Genomic DNA, 12,774 nt, shown 5'->3' on the forward strand with positions numbered 1-12,774 from the left:
CCTTTCTTCCCCCTGCTATATCCCTTTAGAGCTCCTGACGTTACTGAACAGAGAGTGTGGCCCGGTGTACTAAGTTAGTACTGCTCTTTTTGCTACTCAGAGCTGATCTGTAGTTACACCCCAACAGAGTCATGACAGTCAAGGAACTGCTGAGAGCTATTAATTGGTTATATGTTTTTACAGCTCCTAGAAGGACCTAATCCCATGGGATCACCACAAACACATATAGCCAGGAATTAATCAGTAACCTTTAATAGTTGATCAATAGTTCACAATTCATGACCAATAATAAGAGGGTTTAGTTTTCCTTGATCGGTCACTAAGGCAATAAGAATGAGAGGAATCTGCATGTGTGACTGATTGGGGGATTTCCTTTGTGCATTGGGCAGGAACCTCTATACAGTCTCTTGCTTCTGTGCTGCTGATCAGTATCCCACCCTCATTTAAGGCACTAGCTAGATACAATTACATTCATGTCCTATAGCGTCTGTCCGTATGGCCCTATCTCCCATCAAATAAGTTTAGGAGTCATAGGTGGAGGAGCAACTCAGAATAAGCTCCCCCTGTGATGCCATGGTTAAAAGACCAGATGTGATCCTTGGATGGACAAACAGAAGAATAATGAGCAGGAAAGTGTAACCACCTCTCTATACAGCACTGGTGAGACAGGCAATGGAATATTGCATCCAGTTCTGGGGTCCACATTTTAAGAAGAATGTTGCAAGATCACAGATGATCGTAAATCAAAGAGACACAAAAATTATGCCAGGGCTGGAGAAAATGTTTCACAGTGAGAAACAGTTCAAAGAGCCCAAGTGTTTAGCTTATCAAAAATAAGACTGAGAGCTGACTTGGTTACAGGGAATAGGGAGGAAGGAGAAGGTACTAAAGGGCTCTTGAAATTAGTGGACAAAGGAAGGACAAAAACCAATGGCTGCAAGTGAAAGTCAGACTAATTTAAATTAGAATTGAACACACTTTTTTAAAAGTGAGGGTGATTAACCTGTGGGCAAACTCCCAAGGACAGTTGTGGATTCCCTGTCTCTTGATGCCGTCCAATCAAGACGGCAGGTCACATTTTTAAAGGCATCGAGATGGCTAAAACCCATTGAAGCTGCTAATTCTTGGGAGCCTAGATTCTTTTAAATTCCTACTAAGTTGCTAAATAGCCTTAAAGATCTGGCTCTGGACGCTTTTCTAGAAGATCTCCGTTAGCCAAACACAGGTTATTGAGTTCAATGTGGGAGAAACTGTGGGAAACCACGGTGTGTGTTATACAGGATCTAATAGCCCTTTTGGGCCACAAAATCTATTAATCCAGTGGTCCCCAATGCGGTGCCCATGGGTGCCATGGCGCTCACTGGGGCATTTATGTACGCCCACCATCAGGGCCGGCGCCAAGGAACGAAGAGTAGAGGAGCACATCCGCCGAGGAACCTACCACCAAAATGCCACCGGAGGCCACCGGAGGAGAAGCATCGCCACCAAAATGCCACCCAGTTTCATTGTACAGCATCCGCCCTAACTAATTATTACTTTTCCTCTATCACGAGATATGTCACATGGAGAGAGGAGAAAGAGGAAACCGATGTACATCTCATGGAGAAAGGAGAAGGGGAAAATCAAAAGTCTATCTCCGAATTCATCCTGCTGGGATTCAGGAACCTCCCTGAACTCCACATTCTTTTCTTCTTGCTGTTTTTAGTGATCTACATAGTCACCATGGATGTGAACATGCTCATTGGGGCACTAGTTGTGGCTGATCAGCACCTTCACACCCCCATGTACTTCTTCCTGGGGAATTTGTCCGGCTTGGAAATCTGCTACACCTCCACCGTCCCCCCCAGGATGCTGGCGAATCTCCTGACCGGAAACAGGACCATTTCTGTTAGCCAGTGCATCATACAGTTTTACTGCTTTGCTCTGCTACTGACCACTGAGTGTTACCTGCTAGTTGTGAAGTCTTTTGATTGCTTCTTAGCATATGTAACCTGCTGCACTATGTCACCCATATGAATGGCAGGTTCTGTATCCAGCTAGCAGCTGGATCTTGGGTAAGTTTATTCATACTTATTACCATATTAATATCTTTGGTGTTGCAATTAGCATTCTGTGGCCCTAATGAAATTGATCTTTTTTTTTTTGTCATCTCACCCCAGTCATTAAACTCTCCTGGTGACCCTCATGTTCTTCTCAATAGACACTGTCCCCCCATTTCTTTTGACCCTGACATCTTATGTTTATATCATCTCCACCATCCTGAGAATCTACCCCTGGAAGGCAAAAGGCCTTTTCTACTTGCTCCTCCCACCTTATTGTGGTTACAATTTTCTATGTGACCCTAATGACTGTCTACATATTATCAAACACCAGAGCCCTAAACAAGCACTCAGAGCCCTACACAAAGTGTTTTCTGTCCTTTACATCACTGGTTCTCAAAGCTGGTTCGCCACTTGTTCAGGGAAAGCCCCTGGCGGGCCTTGACTGTTTGTTTATCTGCCACGTCCACAGGTTTGGACAATCGCGGCTCCCACTGGCCGCTGTTCGCCACTCCTGGTCAGTGGGGGCTGCGGGAAGTGGCGCAGGCCTAGGGAAGCGCTGGCCACACTTTCCGCAGCCCCCATTGTCCTGGAGCAGCGAACCAGGGCCAGTGGGAGCCGCGATCGGATGAACCTGTGGGCGCGGCAGGCAAACAAACTGGCCTGGCCTGCCAGGGGCTTTCCCTAAAAAAGCAGTGGACCACTGCTTTACACTGTCTTGACACCCCAGCTCAATCTCCTCATCTACAGCCTGAGAAACAAAGAGGTCAAGGAGGCCCTGAGGAGAGCTCTCCAGAAAGGTAGGATTTAGAGAGGGTAATTGATATGGCAATAAATCAGTTCTGGTCTGAAATGACCCATTTAGGTGGCCCAAGTCCTTGTCAGCCCTCCTGAGTTATAGCAAGGAGATACTCAGCATTTTTTACATTTGCATCTCCTATTCAGTTGTATTTATTTAGGTAAATTGGGCAGATCCTCAGCAGGTGTAAATTGATACAGCTGCATTGGTTGTTATTCCCTATCTTATCTCAGTCTCTCTAAACCAGTGGTTCTCCCATTGCAATGAGAAATAGGAAAAATGGGGACAGTGGGAAGCCATGGTGTGAATGAGAGATCCATCTTTAAACCTTAATTTTATTGTTTTGACATTAAACACATAACAAAATGAAACATCTATAAATACATGCCCAAGATGGATATAGCATATAAATAACCAAATTCAATGTTTGTTATTTTCTAAACCTGGAACCAAACAAGTAAACAGCTAAAAACCTGAACCCGCAGAGGTCATCCAGGGCATCAACTATTAAAGTGACTAAATAGGTAAACGTGTGAGAACATATCCTCTGAGTATCAAAGACTAATAAATACTAAACTGCAAAAGTATGCAACAGTTTCATGTGTGACCAGATATCTTCATATGTTTTCCAAGTGTTTCTATAAGACAGAGTCATTTTTTCCATTAATGCCATCATGGAGAGCTCACTAAGCAAGTCTGTGTGGGATGGAGAAATTGCATATTTCCATTTTCTCAAAATAACTCTTTTGGTCACTAAAATAATTACTGCCTGGTAATATCAACTCCTCCAGCACCCCCAAAATACACAAACTTGCAGAAGGAAAAACTTAAAGTTTTTGTGAGAGCACTAACTCATAGAATCATAGGACTGGAAGAGACCTTGAGAGGTCCACTCATGGCAGGACTATTTAGACCATCCCTGACAGTTGTTTGTCTAACCTGCTCTTAAAAATCTACAGTGATGGAGATTCCTCAACCTCCCTAGGCAATTTATTCCAGTGCTCAACCACCCTGACAGGTAGGACGTTCCAGGAAACATGCATTTTTGACAGGTGTAGAGGACATGTGGAAGGTTGTCATGGGGCTCTTGGCACCTCCAACTTTCATTGTGTGGTGCCAATCTAGCTTTAAACCAACATTCTGGAGTCCAGCAGCACCTGTTTAATATTTTGTTCTAGAACAATTGCAAGGATAAAGAACCTGAAGAATCAGTTTTCTCTTGTGATAGTATGGCTAGGTTACTTTTCCCATTTTTTCTTTGAGACTGAGATTGAGAGGGTAATGCAAAGCAGTAAGCCACCTATAAGTCATTCCTATAAAAGGACTTTTGTTTCCGTATTTCTTAACATGCTCTTAAAGGTGATAGCATAGACCAATAGAAACAGACCAATAGATAGAAACAGACCAATTCCCCTCTATCCTTGCATGAATCCTTGAGCTTAGCCACTGAAGGAAGGAACTGTGTGACAGTGGTAGCTGATATTTGTTGCATATGCAATCAAAGGAGGCCAGTCTATCATCTTGTATTATATCTTGAATTTTTGTTAATACTTTTTCTATCCAAATTTTTTAAGTGCGGACTGATCCTGATGCATGGGCTAGCCCATAGTGTTATGAGAAGAGAATGTGTAAAAACAGATGCTATGATCATCTTAAAACACTGTATGATGGCCCATGTAGATGTAAAGATTGGATTTTTCTTCAAGGGAGTCAATATCTCTTAAGATTTATAATAGAAGAGAGGGAACCAAATGACATAGCTAAGATTTTTCAGTCTCAAACCAGGCCAGTGTTTATACAAAGCTACTGGAGTGGAACGGCCTTACAACAGGACACATTTGGAATGCTATATTATATAGATACAAATCTGTCAACATCATTAACCTTTATTCTGAACACAGCTATACGTTTGGCCAATACACTATCCCATGGAAATGAGTTCCACAGGTTAATTTTGCATTGTATAAAAAAAGTGTTTCCTCTTGTTGTATTAAACCTGTTGCCTATGAATTTCATCAGGTGACCTCTGTTTTTGTATTGTGAGAAAAGTTAGATAAGACTTCTCTATTCACTTTTCCACACTATACTCAATGACTCCCAGATCTCTTTCCTGAGGAGTGCCAGCTAATTTAGAACCCATCATTATGTATACATACTTTGGACTATTTTCCCACTATGCATTACTTTACACTTATAATATTAAAATATTAAATATTAAATTTCATCTTTCGTTTTGTTACCCAGCCAACCAATTTTGTGAGATCTCCCTGTAATTTTTTACAGTCAGCTTTGGAAATAGCTATCTGCTATAGTACTATAGTTCTTTATCATCTGCAAACTTTGTTTTTTATCATCTGCTATAGCTATCTGCTATAGTTTTTTATCATCTGCAAACTTTGCCACTTTACTATTTACTCCCTTTTCCAGATCATTAATTAATATGTTGGCTAGCATACAGATCCTTGTGGGTGCCTGCTGTTTATCTGTCTCATTGTGAAAACGAACCATTTATTCCTACCTTCTGTTTCCTGTCTTTTAACCTGTCATTGATCCATGAGAGGACCTCCCCTTTTATACCATGACTGCTTATTTTGCTTAAGAGTCTCTGCTGAGGGATCTTGTCAAAGGTTTTCTGAAATTCCAGGTACCCTATATCAACAGAATCACCCTTATCCACATGCTTGTTGACACCCTCAAAGAATTCTAATATATTGGTGAGGCATGATTTCCCTTTACAATAGGTGTACAGACTCTTCTCCAACAAATCATGTTCACCTATATGTCTGATAATTCTGTTCTCTTCTATAATTTCAACCAGTTTTCCTGGTATTGAAGGTAGGCTTACCAGCCTGTCATTACCAGGGTCACCCCATTTTTGAAAATTGGTATTGCATTTCCTACCTTCCAGTCATCTTGTACAGAGGCTGATTTCACACAGTTAGCGATCTGCAATTTCATATCTGAGGTGCTACAGAATTTGTGGATGAATCCCATCTGATCCTGGTTACTTATTCCTGTTTCATTTATCAATTTGTTCTAAAACCTTTTCTACTGACACATCAGTGTGGGAACTTATTTCAGATTTGTTGCCCAAAAAAGAATGTCTGATGATGGGGATCTCCCCCCACATCCTCTGCAGTGAAGATCAGCACAAAAAGTTCATTGAGGTTCTCTGCAATGGCCTTGTTTTCCTTGAGTGCTCCTTTAACACCTTGGTCATCTAATGTCCCCACTGCCTTTTGGGCAGGCTTCCCGCTTCTGATCTACATATATATAGTTTGTTTGTTTGTTTGTTTGTTTGTTTGTTTTCTTCTTCAGCATTTGCTTTTCAAATTCTTTTATGGCCTGGTTATGGTACATTTACACTTAATCTGACAGATTTTGTGCTACTTCCCACTATTCTTACTGGCACTGGACTTCCAAATTTTACAGGATGCCTTTTTTGCATCCAATGATCTCCATTACTCTGCTGTTTAGCCACGTTGGCATTCTTTTGGTCCTCTTATTGTCCTTTCTGATTTAGGATATACATTTAATCTGAATCTCTATTATGCTATTTTTAAATACTTCCCATTCTGCTTGCAGGCCACTTGTATTTTCTGATTTTGTTGCCTCTCTAAGCTTCATTAGCAATTCACCATCCCTGTCACCATGTTCGTCAGATGGTCAGTAGTATATTCCCACTTCTATACACTTATTCTTGAAGCATGTAATTTCTATCCATAGAGATTCTATGATACGCTGGTAGATACGCTGGAGGGTAGGGATAGGATACAGAGGGACCTAGACAAATCAGAGGATTGGGCCAAAAGAAATCTGATGAGGTTCAACAAGGACAAGTGCAGAGTCCTGCACTTAGGACGGAAGAACCCCATGCACCGCTACAGACTAGGGACCGAATGGCTCGGCAGCAGTTCTGCAGAAAAGGACCTAGGGGTTACAGTGGATGAGAAGCTGGATATGAGTCAACAGTGTGCTCTTGTTGCCAAGAAGGCCAATGGCATTTTGGGACGTATATGTAGGGGCATTGCCAGCAGATCAAGGGACCTGATCGTTCCCCTCAATTGGACATTGGTGAGGCCTCATCTGGAGTACTGTGTCCAGTTTTGGGCCCCACACTACAAGAAGGATGTGGAAAAATTGGAAAGAGTCCAGCGGAGGGCAACAAAAATGATTAGGGGACTGGAACACATGACTTATGAGGAGAGACTGAGGGAACTGGGATTGTTTAGTCTACGGAAGAGAAGAATGAGGGGGGATTTGATAGCTGCTTTCAACTACTTGAAAGGGGGTTCCAAAGAGGATGGATCTAGACTGTTCTCAGTGGTAGCAGATGACAGAACAAGGAGTAAAGGTCTCAAGTTGCAGTGAGGGAGGTTTAGGTTGGATATTAGGAAAAACTTTTTCACTAGGATGGTGGTGAAACACTGGAATGCATTACCTAGGGAGGTGGTGGAATCTCCTTCCTTTGAAGTTTTTAAGGTCAGACTTGACAAAGCCCCGACTGGGATGATTTAGTTGGTTGATTAGTCCTGCTTTGTGCAGGGGGTTGGACTAGATGACCTCCTGAGGCCCCTTCCAACTCTGATATTCTATGATTCTATGATTGATTCTATGAGTTGAATCCATTTAAGATTTTTCCATGATTTGACTCCATGCTTTAAACATATAATGTCACTCCCAGTCCCAGTGTAATCTACTCTGCCATTCCTACATATTTTATACCCTGGTGCTACGTGTCCCATTGATTATCCTCATTCCTCCAACTTTCTACCAACAACATGATGCCTATTATATCAATACCCCCACTTGAAGCCATGCATTCCTTTTCACCCATCTTAGTAATTAGACTTCTAGCCTTGGTATATAAGCACTTCTACATTGTATCAATATTCAGTTGATTACCTTCAAGTGTTGTTTTTAAATGTGACTCTATTACGAGAGACTGTTCCTCATTACCACCTGCCTCTACTTTGCCTATTCTCTATACAAGGATATGGCATCCCCCTTTAATTAATTCATCCCAGGGGGACCCCTTCACCCCATTCCTATGCCATCAGCTTTGGTGTTATTCTCTTTTAACAAATGATACACAGTGTTAATTTTCCTATGACGATAATTTTAAGTGATCACCAGCAGGGGGCCCAAGGGAGATCCCAGCAGCAGAGGTGGCCAAGGGGAGGCTGCTTTCCCCAATAAAGGGTGAAAGAATCCAGAGCAGGGGACATTATGGATTTGTGTCCTGTTGACAGGCATGCTGGGCAGCAGGAGAGAGACCCTGTCCCAACAGCAACACACAGCTATCTCCCTAGGAGCTGAAAGGACAAGATTGACTGTGAGGCCAGATCCAGTCACTATCGATAGAGAGATCACAGCTTCAAGCTGAGGATTAAAGGTGAGTGTAAGCAATCTCATGGCAAATCCTCAAACTCAGCCCTCACACTGAAGGACACTCCTCTTGGTCAGTGTCTTCACTCACTGGGAGCTTTACCTGAGTAAGGACCTTAGCAACTCATCATGATTTATTTCTAGAGAGATTGATGAAGGACAAGGAGATCTGCCTGCCACCCACTTGTCTATTGAGCTCTCTAATAAACCCTTTATTCATGCTTCTAATCCCTTATATCTATCCCTCTGTCAAGCCTCTGTCACAGTCTCTGTACTTGTTTTTTATCTATCCTTGTACCAACCCCCTTTCACATTCCTCTGTCTATCTTTCTGCTTAGACATCTATGAATCTCCTGCTTTCCTAGAAAATATGTTTTAGCCATAAACAATTAATTGAGCTGAGTGCACGTCTATCTAGGAACATTCTTTGGTGTGTTTTTGTAGTAGACATCTGACAACATGATTTCAGGGTACCTTTTGGCCAGTAAATCTATGAATTGCTGAATGAAAGAAGTTGAGAACAGGTGTAGGAAAGTCACAAATACCCTGTGTTGTTGTTCTTTTGTTGGGATGCTGCTCTGTGGTGGAGAAATTCTATTCTTAGCTCTATGCAATACCTGGGTGAGAAGCAGTTCCTCATTTGGGTGAGATTATAAACTTTGATCTTAGCTGGCACGCTGAATTTGTAAGGAATCACATAGAGGGAAATCACAGCATTGTACAACAAACTCCTTAACTAATCATTACTTTTTCTCAATCACTAGTTAAATCAGATGAAGAATGGAGAAAGGAGAAGGGGAAAATCAAACGTCTATCTCCGAATTCATCCTGCTGGGATTCGGGAATCTCCCTGGACTGCAAATTCTGTTCTTCTTGCTGTTTCTAGGGATCTACATTGTCACCATGGCTGCGAACTTGGTCATTGTTGTGCTAGTTGTGGTTGATCAGCACCTTCACAGTCCCATGTACTTCTTCCTGGGGAACTTGTCCTGGTTGGAAATCTGCTACTCCTCAACCATTGTGCCCAGGATGATGGCCAGTTTCCTGACTGGGGACAGAACTGTTTCTGTTACCGGCTGCATGGTTCAGTTTTATTGGTTTGGTGTCCTATTGACTGTTGAGTGTTATCTGCTAGTTTCGATGTCTTATGATCGGTACTTAGCAATATGTAAACCCCTGCGCTATGCAACACTTATGAATGGCAGGTTCTGTATGCAGCTAGCAGCTGGATCTTGGCTAAGTTCATTCATCATTCTTGCTATAATAATATATTTGGTATCACAATTAGCCTTCTGTGGCCCTAATGAAATTGATAATTTCTTCTGTGATCTCACCCAAATGATTAACCTCTCCTGCAGTGACACCGGTCTGGTTAATCTGGCAACCCTCATCTTCTCTTCCACAAACATCATTCTACCATTTCTTTTGACCCTAGCATCTTATGTTTATATCATCTCCACCATCCTGAGAATCTCTTCCATCAATGGCAAGCAAAAGGCCTTTTCCACCTGCTCCTCCCATCTTATCATGGTCACAATTTATTATGGGACTCTAATAACTGTCTACATGTTACCAAACACTGGAGCACTCAGAATCCTGAACAAATTTGTTTCTGTCCTTTACACTGTCTTGACACCCCTGATCAATCCCCTCATCTACAGCCTGAAAAACAAAAAGGTCAAAGAGGCCCTGAGGAGAGCACGGCAGAAATGTTGGGTCTTCCAATAAACTCTGAGAAATTGATTGAAATCATAGAATCATATAATTATAGCACTGGATAGAACTATTTTATGAATGGTGAAATTGACATTTATTGATATTTACCAAGAAAATCTAGGCCTACCGAGAATAGCTATTTGTGATGTAACACAAAGTCTTTCTACTTTGTATTTACTAGATTCTCCATTAATTGTTTCAGTCTCAGGAAAATTTCCCTCTTTCTCAAATTAAACAAAAGCAGGGATCTGTTCAGTAGAACTGGTGAATGATTCCAATCATACATCCCACCCCACATACACACACCCCTTCTGTGGACAATTTCAAAACTTTTTTTTTTCATTATTTATTCCAAAAAAGGAAAATGCCCAACCTGAAAAATGTTGGTTCTAAATGGGGGTTTACAATGGGTTTTGGTTCTGACTGCTCATCCTTCAGGAAAACAAACCAAGTAAAAAGTGACCACTTGGTCCAATGAAAACGCCGTCAGGTATTAAGTGATATTAACATGGTTTTCCCCTATTCCTTTTTTTGTGTATTTAAAAAAATATTCTTAAGACTTTTGACCCTGCCAGAAGTCTCCATTCTGAGGATACTATGAAGAGGGTAAACCTCAGGAATGAAAATTAATAGGAATGAGGGCAAGATATATCTATTTTTCAAAGTGCGTTGGTAGCAGACTTTAACACCTGCCCATGCTTTTGAAAGCAGTATTGTAAGTAAAGTGATGCTCATTGGATTTGACACTTTGGTACCATGGATCAATTCCATGCAAAGGACACTGTAAGAGCCACTAAATTCATTATTGAACTTCATGGCCAGCTATGCTTATTAGGAGACAAAACAACACCAAGGGATAGACAATGAGACAGTAAATATCATAATGCCCCTATATAATCCATGGTACACACACACCTGGAATACTGCCTGCAGGTCTAGTTGCCCCATCTGAAAAAAAGATATATTAGAATTGGAAAAGATACAGAGAAGGGCAACAGAAATGATTAGGGGTATGGGACAGCTTCCATATGAGGAGAATTAAAGAGACTGGTGTTCAGATTAGAAAAGAGATGACTAAGGGGTATGTTAGAGGTCCATAAAACCATTATTGGTGTGGCGATGGTGAATAAGGAAGTGTTAATTATCCCTTCACATAACACAAGAATTTTACCCAATGAAATTAATAGGCAGCAGGTTTAAAACAAACAAAAGGAAGTATTTCTTCAGAAAACTCACAGTCAACCTGTGGAATTGTTGCCAGAGGATTTTGTGAAGGCCAAAAGAATAACTGGGTTCAAAAAAGAACTAGATAATTCCTTGGAGGATAGCTCCATCAATAGTTATTAGCCAGAATGGTCAGAAACACAACCCCATGCTCCATATGTTCCTAAATCTCTGACTGCCAGATACTGAGACTGTTGAATAGGGGACAGATCACTCAATAATTGCCCTGTTCTGTTCATTCCCTCTGAAACATCTTGCATGGGTCACTGTCAGAAGACATGATATTAGGCTAGATGGACCAATGTTCTGTCATGGCATGGCCATTCTTATGTTCTTAGCGCCATTCTCAAATGACCAAGGGATTTGGGATCTTGGGATTTGGGAATGTCCCAGAACTGCATGTTCTTCTCTTCCTGCTGTTTCCAGTGATCTTTGTTATGACTATGACCGGCAACACCCTCATCATTGTGTTAGTTGTGGTGTATCAGCACCTTCACACCCCCATGTACTTCTTCCTGGGGAACTTGTCCTGCTTGGAGACCTGCTACAGCTCAGCCATCCTGCCCAGGATGCTGGCAAGTCTCCGGACTGGGGACAGAGCCATTTCTGTCAGGGGGTGCTTTGTACAATTTTATTGTTTTGGTTTCATGTTGTGATGTCTTACGATGGATATTTAGCGATATGTGAACCTCTGCATTATGCAGCCCAAATGAATGCCAGGTTCTGCCTCCAGCTCATGACAGGCTGTTGGACAAGTGGACTCCTAGTTAGCACAATAGGAATGTTTCTGATGTCACTGTCAACTTTCTGACCATTGACCATTTCCTTTGTGAGTTCACCCCAGTGATTAAAGTCTCCTGTGGCGACACCAGCCTGGCTGATATGGTGAGTTCCCTCATCTCCTCTGTAGACACCCTGCCAGCATTTCTGCTCACCCTGACTTCCTATATTTGTATCATCTCCACCACCCTGAGAATCCATTCCACTAGCGGGAAGCAAAAAGCCTTTTCCACCTGCTCCTCCCACCTCACTGTCATTTCATTTTTCTATGGGATCCTCGTTATTGTCTATGTGCTACCCAACACCAATGAACTTAGAGACCTGCACAAAATGTTCTCTGTCTTCTACACCACCCTTACTCCCCTGGTCAATCTGCTCTTCAACAGCTTGAGAAACAAAGAGGTCAAGGAAGTCCTGAGAACAGCTCTCAGAAAAAGGATTGTATTTATAAAAACTGAGCGGGGTTTCATGACAGGAAGATAAATTAATCTGGGTTAACTCAAGGGAGAGAGACTAAATCTCCATGTGTTTTAGGTCTGGCCAATCAGGGTAATTAGCACTCAGTGGCCATCTTACTTTAAATGGGATAATGTCAATGAATCAAATAGAACCATGCAACAACCTGGTCTGATGAGTTTTTGGGCAACTGTATCTATCACTCATTTTCCAGAGAGGTGCATTTACTTCTACATTTCGTGTTAAGGCCAGGGCTAATTATTTTGGGGGTCATGCAGATATTGGTTCTTGGTGACAGAAATCATGTGTGGTGTGGAGAAGGTTGCAGAGAGTGCAAGGTGGAAAATTCAGCCCAGGTCTGTAAATACTAAA

At 41.9% G+C, this 12,774-nt stretch overlaps 1 protein-coding gene and 2 pseudogenes across 1 annotated transcript; all 3 read left to right on the forward strand.

The window, feature by feature from the left end:
- Positions 1-1,350: 1,350 nt before the first annotated feature.
- On the forward strand, positions 1,351-2,484 carry LOC142068890 (olfactory receptor 11A1-like; annotated as a pseudogene).
- Positions 2,485-9,006: 6,522 nt separating this feature from the next.
- LOC125622528 (olfactory receptor 11A1-like) lies at positions 9,007-9,954 on the forward strand. The gene has a single exon (XM_048820611.2). The coding sequence runs from the start codon at positions 9,007-9,009 to the stop codon at positions 9,952-9,954; it is 948 nt and encodes a 315-aa protein (XP_048676568.1).
- Positions 9,955-11,516: 1,562 nt separating this feature from the next.
- LOC142068891 (olfactory receptor 5J2-like) lies at positions 11,517-12,429 on the forward strand (annotated as a pseudogene).
- The last annotated feature ends 345 nt before the right edge of the window (positions 12,430-12,774 follow it).

Source organism: Caretta caretta, chromosome 13, assembly GCF_965140235.1.
Source record: "Caretta caretta isolate rCarCar2 chromosome 13, rCarCar1.hap1, whole genome shotgun sequence".
Taxonomy (NCBI): domain Eukaryota; kingdom Metazoa; phylum Chordata; order Testudines; family Cheloniidae; genus Caretta; species Caretta caretta.

Excerpts from the sequence above, each read along its gene's own strand:
- LOC125622528 (XM_048820611.2), top strand. The coding sequence starts at position 9,007 with ATGGAGAAAGGAGAAGGGGAAAATCAAACGTCTATCTCCGAATTCATC.